The following is a 16,519-nucleotide window of genomic DNA, read 5'->3' on the forward strand; positions in this document are numbered from 1 at the left end:
ATGCGCACTGTGACACAGAGCTTCCTGCAGGGCTGAATGGGAAGCCGCAGGGATCAGGGAGCCCGGTTCCGGGAGCTTCTGCATCCCAGGAGAGACCTGCCGCCATACTTTTTATATCATTACCTGATGTGAAAAACTTGGAAAAGTCTAGAATTATATTTTCTATGCTTCTTTAAACAGATAGAAGCAACTGCTTAGCAAATTTATAAAGTAATTAGCGAATGAGAGAATTAAAGACCCTCATACCTTTAGCTGCTTGGCTGTGAAGATCAGACAGAGATCATCAGGGCTTTACTGTTCTTTCCTTGTATCCCTCTTTCTCTAGAGCTGCTGGGTTCTACGAAGAAGCTGAACGTCAACTACCAAGACTGTGATGGGTGAGACTCCCGGACTGTCAGCATCCGGCTCACCACGGGGAGTCCAGAGCCACGGGGGCGCTGTGGAGCCCGGCTGCTCATGGCCCTGCCCCGTCCTGCCCCGCCCTGCCCTGCCCTGCCCCGCCCTGCCTCGCCCTGCCCCGCCCTGCCCCGCCCTGCCTCACCCTGCCCTGCCCTGCCCCGCCCTGCCTCACCCTGCCCTGCCCTGCCCCGCCCTGTCTCGCCCTGCCTCACCCTGCCCTGCACCTCTTGCCAGGCTGTGATGGAGCTCAGGGCTGTGGGCTGGAGCGTGCTCTGGTTTGGGTCACGCCCTTAGTTTTGCTCGGCCAGATGAGGGCTCGCTACAGCTCCGGCAACCTGACCTCTAGTATACGCTTGCTGCCAAATCTACATTCGGCTCATTTGGGGGCTAAAAAGGTTCTCCGTGCAGGATTTCCTGTTATTTAGCCTGCTGATTTACAATGAGGTGCTCAGGCCAGTGTTCTCCGCTTTTCACGCTAGAAGCCTTGATGATTGGTTGTTTAAGTGGGAAGTTTTTGTTTAATGGCGGGGATTCCTCACGCCGGGGATTCCTCCCAATAGGGGTTCTGGGTGAGGGCCTCAGGAATTCAGCCTTCCTGTAGAGGGGGTCACCCAGTGAGATTCCTGTTGCTGATGCGGGCGCCTGCCAGTCTGTCACCAACGCGCCGCTCTCAGTGCGAGTGTGAGGGCCGCGCCGCTCTCAGTGCGAGTGTGAGGGCCGCGCCGCTCTCAGTGCGAGTGTGAGGGCCGCGCCGCTCTCAGTGCGAGTGTGAGGGCCGCGCCGCTCTCAGTGCGAGTGTGAGGGCCGCGCCGCTCTCAGTGCGAGTGTGAGGGCCGCGCCGCTCTCAGTGCGAGTGTGAGGGCCGCGCCGCTGTGCTGGTGGCCGGAGGGACGCTGCCCACTTAGTCTGATTCTTCTCAGGGAGACGTTTTAAATGTCCTACACATTTAGATGGATGCAGGCTGTCACGTTTTTTTTTTTTTTTTTGTTGAAAGTTAAAATTCTGCTTAAATATTTGTGGCTCTTGTTCCAGTCTTTCTTTAAACATCCCAGTGAATGAGACGGAGCATTTTCCTGACGTTCTGAAGGTCTCACAGGTAGCACCTAATCCCCACCCCGTACCCTGCAGGTTTTCAGCGCTACATCATGCAGCCCTGGGGGGCAACATCAGCCTCCTCTCTCTCCTGCTGGAGGCCCAAGCTGTCGTGGACATCAGGGACCGCAATGGTATGACCCGCATTCACTGGACACGTCCATGCATGCACCCCCCCCCCCCGAGCCCTGTCACGTGGTGCGATCCACTTCACACGACAGGCCCAAACTTCTGTTTGTCATCGATATCTTTGCTCATCTGTGCATGTGCCTCTCTGCTGCCCCCTGCAGGAATGAGGCCTCTGCACTACGCTGCCTGGCAAGGCAGGCCGGATCCTGTGCGAGTGCTGCTGAGGGCCGGGGCCTCCCCCAACGGCCCCTCCCAGGACGGCCACACCCCTCTGCACTTGGCTGCCCAATATGGCCACTATGAGGTGGTGAGTGCTGCTCCCCCGCCCCCCCCATCTCCATCCAGTGCATGTGTGTGCTGACCTTGCTCGCTGTCGCCCCCACCAGTCTGAGATGCTGCTGCAGCACCAGTCGAATCCATGCATGGTGACCATGGCTAAGAAGACGCCCCTCGACCTGGCCTGTGAGTTTGGCAGGCAGAAAGTGAGTGAGACCCACACACGTGCACACACACACACACACACACACACACACACACACACACACACACACACACACAAACACATACACACACACACACACACAAACACATACACACACACACACACACACACAAACACACACACACACACACACACACAAACACACACACACACACGTGCACACACACACACACACACACAAACACACACACACACACACAAACACACACACACACGAACGCACGCATGCACACAGACCTGTACTCATATCTTTGTGGGGACTGTCCATTCATTTCTATGGGCATAACTCTAATCCCAACAATGGCAACATTAACCCCCTCCCAGCCGTAACCTTAACCTTAAGTAAGCAAAGAAAATACAAGACTTTTGGCATTTTTAGTTTTTTGACTGCAGTCTGGGATTGTTAGAAAATTGAGGGGACTGAGAAAATGGGTCACGGTAGCCTGGAGTCCAGGGTAGGATGCAGGGAATCACCTTGGCCAGTCCATCACAGTGTCTCTCTTACCTAAGTGGGGTGGGATTCGAACCTCTAACCCTGGATGTGGGGGCAGCGGGGCTGCGTGCTGAAATTTACACAGTGTGTGTTAACTTGTTTGGGATGCAAATTACCAAGCAAAGTGGTGCAGAGAGCTGAGCCTCCCTCCCTCTCTGTGACTCGCCATTCCAGGCGGCCCAGCTGCTGCTCAGTAGCAGTATGGTGGGGGCGCTCCTGGAGGGGGGCGGGGACTCGGGCCGCGGCTCCAACACCCCCCTGCACCTGGCCGCTCGCAATGGCCACAAAGATGTCATCGGGTGAGTTCACATGAGAGTATGGAGGGCTTCTCGGGCATTTGTGGGCATCTGTGAGGGTGTGTGGGCATCTGTGAGGGTGTGTTGGCATCTGTGAGGGTGTGTGGGCATCTGTGAGGGTGTGTGGGCATCTGTGAGGGTGTGTGGGCATCTGTGAGGGTGTGTGGGCATCTGTGAAGGTGTGTTGGCATCTGTGAGGGTGTGTGGGCATCTGTGGGGGTGTCTGCACTGTAAGCATCTGCGGGGGTCTGAGAGGGTCTGTGAGTATCTGTGAGGGCCTGCTGGCATTTACAGGGGTGTGCAGGTATCTGCAGGGGTCTGTTGGTGTCTGCAGGTGACTGTGAGGGTTTGTGGGCACTCTGTGGGTGTCTGTGGGTGTCTGTGGGGGTCTATTGAGGTCTGCGGGTGTCTGAGGGGCATCTGCAGGCATCCATCGGGGTCTAAGGGGACTGTAGATGTCTGTGGGCGTCTGCACATGGCACCAGAAATTTGTGATGTCAGCGGCCAGAATCCTGAGCTCTTTTTGCGTACAGAAGGGAAGGTAACCGTCACACTCAGCTTTTAATGGGCTTCAAGCAGGGAACAGAGAGTCACCCAGTGGCCTTTTTTGGGCAATCCTATGGGTCATAGTGGGTCATCAGATTGGTCTTTATCCCTGTGTGGGTCGTCACCTAGGAGATGTCACTCGACTACAGGCACTTTCACGAGAAGTTAAGAGAAGAGCGAGGAATCTGCACACAGATGTGTCCGGGGCTGGGCGTGCCCTTCTCAGTGATCCTCCCTAACAGGCAGTGGGACCGGCCAAACTGGCTGTACCATGTTCGCAGGGAAATTTCCTGGAGATTACTGGTATGTGTGTGTGTGGGGGGGTGCTTTCAGAATTGGACAGGAACTGCTGCTAACAGAGGGGGGAATGAGTGGTGGTATAATTGAAATGGGCACCCCCCCCCCCCCCAGGCCGGTAACAGGCGCTGTGAGGATTGCTGAAATGCTTCCTTGCCACAGCTGATCACAGCACGGGTTAATCTGGGAAATGCCAGCATCTTCTCTTCTGTATGAAACTCCATGTTAATTCTTAGGTGTGCGTGTCTGTGTATCACAGTGAGGTGAGAGTACGGTTTGATATTGCAAAAATATATATTTATACATTTTCTAAGTCATTTTGAGCTTGTAGGAAACACATGAGGTAGGAGGACATGCTGGAAGGCATGACAGTTGATTTCATTTTCTTTTGTTCCTGTGCTGAGATTATATTCGTGGGGAACAGTGATTCGTTTTTGAATCCATATCAAATCCATAACGCCTAACAAAGACTCCCTGCTGCACACAGGTTACTGTTGAAGGCGGGCATCGACATCAACAGAACCACAGAATGTGGCACAGCGCTGCACGAGGCTGCCCTCTATGGGAAGACGGAGGTAGTGCGCCTGCTGCTGGACGTGAGTCAGACCTCTGCTTCCATGACGTCTGTTCTATATAAATGCACTTATTGTGCTCCAAAAATACCCACAGTTGAAGTTTCACGATATAATGAAGTGCCAGGTCTCTGTCGCCCGGACAGGCGGGGGTGGACGTCAACATCCGTAACGCTTATAACCAAACGGCCCTGGACATCGTCAACCAGTTCACCACATCGCACGCCGGCAGGGACATCAAGCAGCTCCTCCGAGGTGAGGGGTGACCTGCTGAGGGCGTTCCTGGAGCTCCTGCCGAATGTCAGTCGCCGCAAAGGTGGAAAGCGATGTGGCGCCCCCTACTGTTTAAATGCAGACTCCGTCCACAGCAGCCATACCTATTTGAAGGGTTTGTGTTCTGTACTAACACATAAACCCATCTATGGGGTACAACAGCTGCTCATGTTTTTAGGAGTCTGTCCCTTTAAAATCTCCCAGCAGGCCGAGCCCCTGACAGGTCCTCCCCGTCTGATGTTTTCTGGGCCGGGGGCACTCTGGCTCGGTTGTGCTCATCACCATGACTGTGCAGTGAGAGAGGCCGTAGCGGGGGGGGGGCGACAGCGGGAGCTGTGAATATGTTATACTCAAGGCTGGAATATGCATAGATCAATCTGGGATGTGGCCCAGGGCCCCGAATTGTGGGCGAGGTCCAGATTTATTTTTTTGGTTGTTACAGTAGTATTTTATGCTGTAGGACCGACCCCAACAATGACTTTAGCCCAAGGGACCCCACCCCTGTAAATTCGGCCCTAGCTGTCCTGCCTGACTCTCTCTGAGTGATGCTGTCACCCATGTGTGGGTTTTACTGAAGAGATGCCCCCAGAGCAAAACGCCTGGTATCACGGGGGCCTCTAGTGGTTATTATGGTAACACTTTCTGTGAATGCCATGTCTTTAAGAATCTGTGAACACATTCACATAAGGCATTCATAAAGCATTATAAACATGGTTATAAATATTTATAAAAGGACGTAACACATCATAGCCATGTTTATTGTGCATTATGACTGCTTTATGAAGCTCTCACCTATAATGCAGTATAGATACCTTTATAATGCAGTATAGATACCTTTATAATGCAGTATAGATACCTTTATAATGCGGCACAAAAACTAATAAGAACTTTATGATATAAAGCAGGTTTTAAAGAATCTGGAAAAGTGATTGTTAAAAGTGATATATTTACAGTGTGTGAAATCAATTCAGAAAATAACATGAAGGTTTACTTAATAAAGTAGGAACTGGGTCAGTCCAACATCAGATGTGCGACTGCCCTTTCCAAGCACTGCATGTCGATCTCGTTAAAAGAATCCATCAAGACAGCAGCTGCGCTATCAGAGCGACATGGACCTTAAGTTGATACTGCACAGGCTCTAATATTGGTTACTTTAGTGCGAATTGCTCACGTTTCTCAGCTGATGCCTCTTCTGCCATCGGTTGCAAAGGGTCAAGGAATCTATTAATAGTTGAAAATAGTACTAGAGGATTGTTTTTGGTGTCAGCAGTTGTTTTTGAAAAGTATGTCAGTGGTGCTTTACGTGTGGCATGCTGGTAAATCGACACGCACTCTATAAATACTTTGATGCATTTCTAATCTAATCTTCCTCCATTCACGTTCTGCTTTTCTGCTATTTTGTTTTAGCTGATTAGTATCTGTAGTTTTCCATGGTGCATAGTAACTGACCACGATATTTTAACCTTTTCAGGAGCCACAGCCTCTAGCGCATTTCTCGCTGTAGAGTTAATAACCGCATATAAGCTCATTTACAAAAGAACCAACCAACTTCACAGCCTCCTCCGCTGAGTTCTGAAAACCCCTTTACAGCGGTTGAATCATTTCTATGCCTCCTTATCTCCCTTTTCTATGGTCTGAAATCTGAGGCGATGTTCAGTGTGAAGAACACCATGTAGTGATCGGGTACAGTAACATATTTATCTGATTGTGCAGTTACTTTAAGCCCATGTGATGTAATGAGATCTATTGTCGGCCCAGACGCGTGTCTAGGCTCATGTACAGGTTGTTCCAGATTGAAACAAGTTAAAATTTGTGTAAAATCAGTGGCAGCAGATTTTGTGTTGTCATCCATATGAAAGTTAAAATCACCAGTAATAATAAAACAATCGAAATGTGGAAAGACTAGTGATAAAATGTCAGACAATTCAGCCACACATCTCGCATTAGGCTTAGGTGAGTGGTAAACAGTTACAGCACACAGAGCAGGTTTCACATTTAAAGTATTCAAATGATGTGGAAACACCCAAGTCTATCTTACTGCAGTGTATGTTTTCAGGGAACCGCCAACATTCCTGCCCTGACTGCTAACATGAAAGTATCTGCAGTTCGGAGGCGTTGACTCGCTGAGAGCAGCTGTCCCAGACAGAGAGAGCCAAGTTTCAGTCAAGCATACCAAATCAATCTTATAGTCTGAGATCAGTTCATTTAGGATAAATGTTTTGTTATTAAGTGATCTGATAATATCAACAGCTTTTCTGATATTATTAGGACATTCCACAGGTGCGGTGTTAAATGGAATAGCCTGCAGGCACTGCCTACCTATAAAAGAGATTTTCTTAGGAATTCTGTTCGATATGATTCACTGAATACACTTGTTTCGGGCTGCTGTATAACCACAGTTGTGTTCATGCTTAGTACAGTATCCTATACTTCCAATGTAGAGTTATGAGGTAGTCATAATAACTAATATGTTCTCAGCAAGCATAAAAGTTCTGATCCGAGTCTGTCCCAGTGCTCGATGTGGTGTGTGTCTGTCCCAGTGCTCGATGTGGTGTGTGTCTGTCCCAGTGCTCGATGTGGTGTGTGTCTGTCCCAGTGCTCGATGCGGTGTGTGTCTGTCCCAGTGCTTGATGTGGTGTGTGTCTGTCCCAGTGCTCGATGCGGTGTGTGTCTGTCCCAGTGCTGGATGTGGTGTGTGTCTGTCCCAGTGCTCGATGTGGTGTGTGTCTGTCCCAGTGCTCGATGTGGTGTGTGTCTGTCCCAGTGCTCGATGTGGTGGGTGTCTGTCTCAGTGCTCGATGTGGTGTGTGTCTGTCCCAGTGCTCGATGTGGTGTGTGTCTGTCCCAGTGCTCGATGTGGTGGGTGTCTGTCTCAGTGCTCGATGTGGTGGGTGTCTGTCCCAGTGCTCGATGCGGTGTGTGTCTGTCCCAGTGCTCGATGTGGTGTGTGTCTGTCTCAGTGCTCGATGCGGTGTGTGTCTGTCCCAGTGCTCGATGCGGTGTGTGTCTGTCCCAGTGCTCGATGCGGTGTGTGTCTGTCCCAGTGCTCGATGCGGTGTGTGTCTGTCCCAGTGCTCGATGTGGTGTTGTCTGTCTCAGTGCTCGATGTGGTGTGTGTCTGTCCCAGTGCTCGATGTGGTGTGTGTCTGTCTCAGTGCTCGATGTGGTGTGTGTCTGTCCCAGTGCTCGATGTGGTGTGTGTCTGTCTCAGTGCTCGATGTGGTGTGTGTCTGTCCCAGTGCTCGATGTGGTGTGTGTCTGTCCCAGTGCTCGATGTGGTGTGTGTCTGTCCCAGTGCTCGATGTGGTGTGTGTCTGTCTCAGTGCTCGATGCGGTGTGTGTCTGTCCCAGTGCTCGATGTGGTGTGTGTCTGTCCCAGTGCTCGATGCGGTGTGTGTCTGTCCCAGTGCTCGATGCGGTGTGTGTCTGTCCCAGTGCTCGATGCGGTGTGTGTCTGTCCCAGTGCTCGATGCGGTGTGTGTCTGTCCCAGTGCTCGATGCGGTGTGTGTCTGTCCCAGTGCTCGATGTGTGTGTGTCTGTCCCAGTGCTCGATGCGGTGTGTGTCTGTCCCAGTGCTCGATGCGGTGTGTGTCTGTCCCAGTGCTCGATGCGGTGTGTTGTCTGTCCCAGTGCTCGATGCGGTGTGTGTCTGTCCCAGTGCTCGATGTGGTGTGTGTCTGTCCCAGTGCTCGATGCGGTGTGTGTCTGTCCCAGTGCTCGATGCGGTGTGTGTCTGTCCCAGTGCTCGATGTGGTGTGTGTCTGTCCCAGTGCTCGATGCGGTGTGTGTCTGTCCCAGTGCTCGATGTGGTGTGTGTCTGTCCCAGTGCTCGATGTGGTGTGTGTCTGTCCCAGTGCTCGATGTGGTGTGTGTCTGTCCCAGTGCTCGATGTGGTGTGTGTCTGTCCAGTGCTCGATGTGGTGTGTGTCTGTCCCAGTGCTCGATGTGGTGTGTGTCTGTCTCAGTGCTCGATGTGGTGTGTGTCTGTCCAGTGCTCGATGTGGTGTGTGTCTGTCTCAGTGCTCGATGTGGTGTGTGTCTGTCCCAGTGCTCGATGTGGTGTGTGTCTGTCTCAGTGCTCGATGTGGTGTGTGTCTGTCCCAGTGCTCGATGTGGTGTGTGTCTGTCTCAGTGCTCGATGAGGTGTGTGTCTGTCCCAGTGCTCGATGCGGTGTGTGTCTGTCTCAGTGCTCGATGCGGTGTGTGTCTGTCCCAGTGCTCGATGCGGTGTGTGTCTGTCCCAGTGCTCGATGCGGTGTGTGTCTGTCCCAGTGCTCGATGTGGTGTGTGTCTGTCCCAGTGCTCGATGCGGTGTGTGTCTGTCCCAGTGCTCGATGTGGTGTGTGTCTGTCCCAGTGCTCGATGTGGTGTGTGTCTGTCCCAGTGCTCGATGTGGTGGGTGTCTGTCCCAGTGCTCGATGTGGTGGGTGTCTGTCCCAGTGCTCGATGTGGTGGGTGTCTGTCCCAGTGCTCGATGTGGTGACTGCCATGCTCAGTGGGTGTCTGTCCCAGTGCTCGATGTGGTGGGTGTCTGTCCCAGTGCTCGATGTGGTGTGTGTCTGTCCCAGTGCTCGATGCGGTGTGTGTCTGTCTCAGTGCTCGATGTGGTGTGTGTCTGTCCCAGTGCTCGATGCGGTGTGTGTCTGTCCCAGTGCTCGATGTGGTGTGTGTCTGTCCCAGTGCTCGATGTGGTGTGTGTCTGTCCCAGTGCTCGATGCGGTGTGTGTCTGTCCCAGTGCTCGATGCGGTGTGTGTCTGTCCCAGTGCTCGATGTGGTGTGTGTCTGTCCCCGTGCTCGATGTGGTGTGTGTCTGTCCCAGTGCTCGATGTGGTGTGTGTCTGTCCCAGTGCTCGATGTGGTGTGTGTCTGTCCCAGTGCTCGATGTGGTGGGTGTCTTTGGACGTACACCATGCCACGGTTGTTGCAGGCCGCCAGAGGCCCAGATATCACCAACTTTTCTTGGTGCAGCTCCAATCTATCGACCAGATCAGTGAAATCCTTTTTTAACTCTTCTGACTCTCGTAATTTTATATGGGTGCAGGGAAAACCGTGTGAGTTAAAATAAGAACAAGAATAAGAGCTTTAAAATCCTCACGGTTCTTGTGCTTTAAAATGGAGTCCAGATTGTGAATAATGGCGTCACCTGTTACTGTCCCTGGAACAGCAGGGTTCGGGGGCGTTGAGACGGATGGGTGGATTATGAAAGTATCTATAGTGCGTTATAGATGAGAGATGAGAGATTGGAGCTTATGAAGTATTATAATCAGCACTATAATGCCTTATGACTGTCAATAGAAGATGCTGTAATGCTTCATTAATCCTTATACTGACCATTGTAATGTGTTATAAAGGTATCTATTGGTTGTCTACAGTGCTTTATAGATTAGAGCTTCATCCGAGCTTATGAAGAATTATAATCAACTATATAATGCCTTATGACTGTCAATTGAAAATACTGTAGTGCTTTATTAATTCTTATACTGACCATTATAATCCATCATGAAAATATGTATAATGCATTTTAGATGACAGCTTCAAGAAAGTGTTACTGTTATTGTTTTATTGTGGTATAATAATCAAATCTATAGTACAACTTTCTGTGCACATTTTAGAAATACAGACTTACATATTTGTAATACTTAATACAGATGTAGTTTAGTCGTTAGTCCTTCTTCTCTACTGCTCCCTTCTTCCTCTTCCTAACCCTCCTCCTCCTCTCCCTTTGCTCCGTAGACGCCTCTGGTGTGATGCAGGTTAGGGCCCTGAAGGACCACCACGACCTCCACGACCCCACGGCCCTCAATGTCCGTGCGGGTGACATCATCACGGTGGGCAGCAGGGGGCGCTGTGGGCCAGCCTTCCGGTCGGCTGTCAGCGCATTCCGGAAGGTGATTAAAGACTGTTGTGGGGTCGTCCCGCAGGTCCTGGAGCGCCATGCGGATGGCCGGTGGAAAGGCCACGTCCACGACAGGAAACAGGGCACCGACCGCGTGGGTTATTTCCCCCCCGCCATCGCGGAGGTTCTGCAGAGCCAGAGATCAGGTCAGACCGTATGTCCAGCGCACACACAAACATAGACACACGCACACGCACACACATGTAGGGTAAACATATCCTTATGGGGACCATTCATTCATTTCAATGGGAAAAATGCTAACGCTAACTATGACAACCTTAACCCCTACCCAGCCCTACCATTAACCATAAGTAACCGAACAAAATACAAGACTTTTGATATTTTTAGTTTTTTGATTGCAGTCACAGATTTTTATAAAATGGGGCCCAAAAAATGGTCCCCACAATATCAAAATAAGAGGTTTTTACCACATTGTGGGGACATTGGGGTTAAACAGCCTAGGTGGTGGTACTTTTCCCTAATGTGATTCACCTCCATCCATCACCTGCAGGGGGTGCCCTCCTGCGGCAGGTATCTCTGCCCCCCCAGAGACAGTACTTCCTGTCCAGGGCCCCTGTGGGCACGGGCCTGGGCTCCGCCCACCCGATGGACGACAGCTGCAGGCTGTATGGCTTGGAGAGTGAGAGCACAGGTAGGATTATGTTCTTTCACATACCTAAACAGACAACAACAAACTCACAGGCATTTAGACGCCCATGATTTACACGCTGTGTGTGCGTTCAGCAGGCTTTCCTCCAGATGACCGCTCTCGGCCTGCCAACGCCAGCGAGGATGTCTGGATTCTCCGGCACTCCCTCACAGGTAGGAGCGTGTGAGACTGTCCCCGACTGCGGTGGCTCTGTGACTGAGGTCCCCCCCCCCAAATAAAAATGGTTCCTCCCCATCCTGTGTTTGTCTGCATGTTTACTTATCTTGCTTAAGGGTACAACGATTAACCAGCTTGTGCCAGAATAAACCGGCTGTCTCGGAGCTGCATTCTTTCTCCCATTGTCCCCCTTGCTTTGCATTTCTGTTCCTTCATTCACTCGGCATGCAGGTTTATCCAAAGAGGCAAGCGTGGCAGGTGCTATATCACAAGCTGTCATAAGACCAGTAACGAGTACAAGATGATATCAAAACAATAGCTATGCAAAACTTTGTAAACACATGGTCAGAACCGAACAGAGCAGCTATTCACATCGTAGATACCATGTGGATTAAGTTCCCCGGAGCCAGAAAGACTGCTAAGCCGGGCTTATCTCTCTCCCTCTTTCGCTCATGATCTGCCCCCAGCGGGTGACCGGAGCAGTGTGGCCAGTACGGACAGTGTGGGCAGCACTCGCAGCGCTGGGAGTGGCCAGAGCTCCGAGAGCAACGTGGCCCACAATGCACTTCACCAGCCAGCCAGACCACACGACACCAAAACGGTACCCCAGGCGCCGAGGGCCCTTAGGGATCCTCTTTGGGATCCTCTTTGGGATCCTCTTAGGGATCCTCTTAGGGATCCTCTTTGGGATCCTCTTTGGGATCCTCTTTGTCCCTCAGTGCGCAGTTCGTAATGTTCATCCGTTCACCCGCCACTCGGCCCACTACAGATTATGCTTCAGTTCAATTCTCTGTGTCTGCAGTGTTTCTTTTCCTGCTTGCACTATGTGTGGCTTTTCTCCTGTTTCTAAAATGCAGCCGGCACCCCCTGGTGGTGACTCCTACAAACAGACGGACCATCGTCCAAGTAGGCGACCTTGACTCTGGTTCTTGTGTCTTGTTCTGTTACTTCTTTAAAAATAAAAATGTATTACATTTGTTTTAATGAATTCAGGGAGTCCATGAATTGGTCACACTTCTCACTGTTGGCTTGTGTCGGCCTTCATTCTGTGGGTTTTGGGACTAACCATGGATTGAAATAATATTTGCAGGTGTTCTGCGCTGGCAGGGCGGTGGACAGGCCCCGGAGCAGCCCGCGCGTCCTGAGCAGCTGCTGGAGGTCAAGGTGCAAAGCTGTGGGATCCCGCTGGGGCCATTCTAGGATTTTAGGGCATAATTCATGCAGTGGGGCCAACGTTTATGATTAGCCAATCATAGTTTTTGAATCGGTAAGTGACAGGGAATGGGCAATCTATGGGGCAATCAGCTTTCAGCTGGGGCCGCTGGTCCTGTGGCGCCGCCCCTGTATACACCCCTGAGATCCTGGATGGGGGAACATTCATAACCAATATTCTAGCCAATAGAAAAAGTCAGCCATTATAGAATCGTGTGCTAGTGATCTGGGTCAGATGTTTGAGTCCTGCCTCCTCTAGTTGCTTGGATCGACCCCCCTCTACAATCTGATTGGTTGCCTCTCTGAACCAATCATTTTTCAATCTGCCTTCCAAACATTTCTGCGCAAGTAAAACTCCCATGAGCTCACCACACCTCCACCCCTAGCTTCACATCACTAAGTATCCAACCAGCACCAGTTGTCCCCGGCGTGCCCTTTTATTCCCGAATGTCCCTCCCCCGCAGGACGGTGAGGCCATCTACCAGTGGCTGAGGGACTTCCAGCTGGAGCAGTACACGGGCAATTTCCTGAGCGCGGGATACGACGTGCCCACCATCAGCAGGATGACCCCTGAGGTAAGGCCTTAAGCGCTTGGCTCACTGTCTGTCTGCACCCATGTGTCCGTCTCCATTTGTCTAATCATTTATCGGATTGGCTCCCTAACATTGCCGTCCGTGTCATTCCCATTTTTTTTTGTCACTTTCCAGGACCTGACAGCCATTGGAGTGACCAAACCCGGGCACCGCAAGAAAATATCTATGGAGATCGGAAACCTGAATATCTCTGATTGGCTGCCGGAATACATTCCCGTCAGTTGAGGAGCGATGCTTCTGCGTGATTGGTGCATGCCAACATGTGGTTTTATAGGACGGATCTGTCTGGTGAAGTTTCGGCTCTTGTAAGGGTGCCCTTCAGTGTAGAGAGACTCTTCATGACGTTAATGACCAATTTTAACCTACTCTGCTCACCTGTTTCCGCTCCTAATCCCCCCCAGTTGGACCTGGCTGAGTGGCTTGGTACCATCGGCCTGCTTCAGTACCACAAGAAACTCACTGACAGTGGCTACGACTCCATGGGCATCGTGCAGGACCTGACATGGGAGGACCTGCAGGAGGTTGGCATCGCCAAGCTGGGTGAGTTTCCAGCCCGATGCCCCTCAGCAGGACTGAGACTTGGGTCCCTTTGCCCATTTGCTTCTCCAGGTGGGCGTTGCTGAATAAGAAAGCTGCAACTGTGCTTTCCACAGAAATTTTTCCAGAAGTTATTTTTGGTGACAAGACCAGTTTCTTGAATTCCTGGATGTATATGTCCATGGTACATGGTACAGATAACCTATTTCTCCATGTTGTGTATGGTGTTGTGTTAGGAGATGATGTGCCATGCTCATGGGAAAAAATGGGATAAAAATGATTGGTTCAGTGAAATAACCAATTAGATTGTAGAGGAGGTGGGTCCAAACAACTGGAGAACGTGGGACCAAGACATCTGATTGGTTCTCCTGCCTCCTCTAGTTGCTTTGTGCAAGTAAAACTCCCATGAGCATCTATTATTCCTCCAGGTCACCAGAAGAAGATAATGCTAGCTGTGAAGAAGCTGTGTGAAATTCGGAGGGCCCAGGTCCAGGCTGAGGCTGGACGTGGGATAATGGGGATCGTTCCCACCGAGACTCTGGAGAGTGTTCAGTGTGCCCCCCCTCCTCCTGGGATGCCTGTCCAGGATGGTGAAGTTGCCACCGAGGTGACAACAGCCTTGTCCAATGGTTCTATCACTAACGAAAAAGGGCTTATGGGCATGAGTACGGCCTGCAGGTCCATCGGCCAGGACAGTACGGTCACATCACTGCATGGCGATAGGGCCGCAGTCACGCAGAACGAATGGAATGTTCAAGAAGGTCGGACAAACTGGCCGGCTAAGACTTCACGGGAGCCAGGCACTCTCACTCTCAGCTCCCTGCTCGCCGACAGTAATCGGGCACCGCCAGTCAGGTTTGCTCCGCCGGCAAGTGCTCGCCCCTCTGGGTCCATGATGCCACTTCATCCCAGCTGCTGTCTCCAGGGCCTCCCGCCACACCCTGCCTTTAGCTACCTGCACTCTCACTGCGGTACCTCAGGCCCACAAGCCACCCGCTGGCCTCAGAGCCCGACCCGCCACACCCTGTCTGACGGGGAGCCCGAAGATGAAGAGGCCTCCTTAGCTCCCTCGGGGTCTCTAGGCTCATACGCTACGCTGACCCTCCGGCCCGTTCACGGCCGGCCGGACCACCCACCACACTCGGCTCCGGGGCGTGGATTGGGCCGCAGTCGCTCCTTCGTCATCCGTGCTCTCCGGAGAGGCCCGCCCCCGCCCCCGCCCAAGCGATTCAGCTCCATCAGGACCAGCTCTGGGCCCCCAGGAACGAGTCCATCGCATGGGATGCAGGACGTCGCCATAATGAGAAGCCTCCCCACCATGCTAGGGACAGCCAAGGGGGGTCTGAACTACAAGTGGGACAAGCCGGACTGCCTTAAGGAGGATGCAGTACCTCCCGATCCACGTTCCTGCACATCCCTGCCAGAATCTGACCCATCCCCCGAGGCCTGGGACCCCATGGCGGGCCGGAGGAGAGCAGCCAGCGAGTCTGAAATTGGCTTGCTGGAAAGTGGGCGGAGCAAGGGCTTGGAACGCTGCTCCTCCCCCCTGAACAGTTCTAGTGAGTCTATCCCATTTGCTGAAGAGGGTAACCTCACCATCAAGCAGCGACCCAAGGCTGGTGGCAGCATGAGGCTGGACGTGGTGGGCCCCATCAGCATCGCCATGGTGACAGACCAACAGACCAAGACCCTGGAGTTCAACCTGAAGGAGTCGGACACGGTGAAGCGCAGGAATAAGCCCAAGGAGCAGCTTGCTTTGGAGGGGGAGGAGCCTCATCTGGTGGGGGAGGGGGCTCACTTAAAGGGGGAGGAGCCTCATCTGGTGGGGGAGGGGGCTCACTCAAAGGGGGAGGAGCCTCATCTGATGGGGGAGGGGGCTCACTCAAAGGGGGAGGAGCCTCATCTGGTGGGGGAGGGGGCTCACTCAAAGAGGGAGGGGGCTCACTCAAAGGGGGAGGGGGCTCACTCAAAGGGGGAGGAGCCTCATCTGGTGGGGGAGGGGGCTCACTCAAAGGGGGAGGAGCCTCATCTGGTGGGGGAGGGGGCTCACTCAAAGGGGGAGGAGCACTGCTTGGAGGGGCTGAGGCCTCCCTTGAGGCAGGATGAAGCCGACAGTACAGGCTGCGAGGAGGACACCTGCCTGAATCCCCGCTGGGTGGGAGGAGTGAGCCTGCACATCAGCGAGGCTGAGCCAGACCCCCAGGGCCTTGAGAAGCATCCAAAAGCCCACGTCTGCCCAAAACTTGCAAGTCCCCTCCTCCAGTCCATTGGTACTGCCAGAGCCCACCAGCAATGTTGTCCAGGTACTGGTCCAAAGAACTCCTGGTCAGGGGTGGCTCCGGATGTTAATTGCTTATGAAAATATTCAATGTGTTTTATTTGTCTCCATCAGGGGGCGTCAGAGTCACGGCAGTGGGCCACCAGCAGACAGGGCCACTGAACAAACTCCCGGGAGCAGGAAAGGGGCCAGTCTGTGCCCCCGAGCCAGGCCCTGCGCTGGCCCAGATGCGCCTGGAGCAGACCAGCACCTCCCTGGAAGCTGCACTCATAGCCGTGGAACGGAAACTCTCTCTGGAGAGCTCTGATGGGTATGAGGACTCACACCTCTGCATTTCTGTTTGCAGGAGTTCTGCAGAGTCACCACCAGGGGGCGCAGGCATTTAAAACACAGGAGAAACGCCACACTTATGCAAGTCGGAAAAGAAAAAATCATGGGATTTTTAATTATAATAAATCTTCCTTAAATACTTACAGCAGACCCTGTTGCAAAACAAATCACAGTCTTTTTTTAAGTAAAGTTTTGTTTTCTGAGGACAATGCACTAATATCTGTGTGACAGATTATCTCATCGCCA

At 52.3% G+C, this 16,519-nt stretch overlaps 1 protein-coding gene across 1 annotated transcript in view; it reads left to right on the plus strand.

Moving 5' to 3' along the window:
- Nucleotides 1–16,519, plus strand: part of LOC111856721 (caskin-2) — a 29,272-nt gene that overhangs the window by 10,467 nt on the left and 2,286 nt on the right. The window contains exons 3-21 of the mRNA XM_072705239.1: nt 326–377; nt 1,528–1,625; nt 1,782–1,927; nt 2,007–2,102; nt 2,790–2,914; nt 4,242–4,350; nt 4,473–4,581; nt 10,335–10,429; nt 10,523–10,643; nt 11,009–11,149; nt 11,242–11,319; nt 11,791–11,924; nt 12,181–12,229; nt 12,414–12,487; nt 13,000–13,110; nt 13,243–13,344; nt 13,530–13,668; nt 14,094–15,968; nt 16,058–16,253. Of these exons, the coding sequence (XP_072561340.1) occupies nt 326–377; nt 1,528–1,625; nt 1,782–1,927; nt 2,007–2,102; nt 2,790–2,914; nt 4,242–4,350; nt 4,473–4,581; nt 10,335–10,429; nt 10,523–10,643; nt 11,009–11,149; nt 11,242–11,319; nt 11,791–11,924; nt 12,181–12,229; nt 12,414–12,487; nt 13,000–13,110; nt 13,243–13,344; nt 13,530–13,668; nt 14,094–15,968; nt 16,058–16,253 (3,850 nt within the window). The remainder of the gene's footprint in view (nt 1–325; nt 378–1,527; nt 1,626–1,781; nt 1,928–2,006; nt 2,103–2,789; nt 2,915–4,241; nt 4,351–4,472; nt 4,582–10,334; nt 10,430–10,522; nt 10,644–11,008; nt 11,150–11,241; nt 11,320–11,790; nt 11,925–12,180; nt 12,230–12,413; nt 12,488–12,999; nt 13,111–13,242; nt 13,345–13,529; nt 13,669–14,093; nt 15,969–16,057; nt 16,254–16,519) is intronic.

Source organism: Paramormyrops kingsleyae, chromosome 22 (genome assembly GCF_048594095.1).
Source record: "Paramormyrops kingsleyae isolate MSU_618 chromosome 22, PKINGS_0.4, whole genome shotgun sequence".
Taxonomy (NCBI): Eukaryota; Metazoa; Chordata; class Actinopteri; order Osteoglossiformes; family Mormyridae; genus Paramormyrops; species Paramormyrops kingsleyae.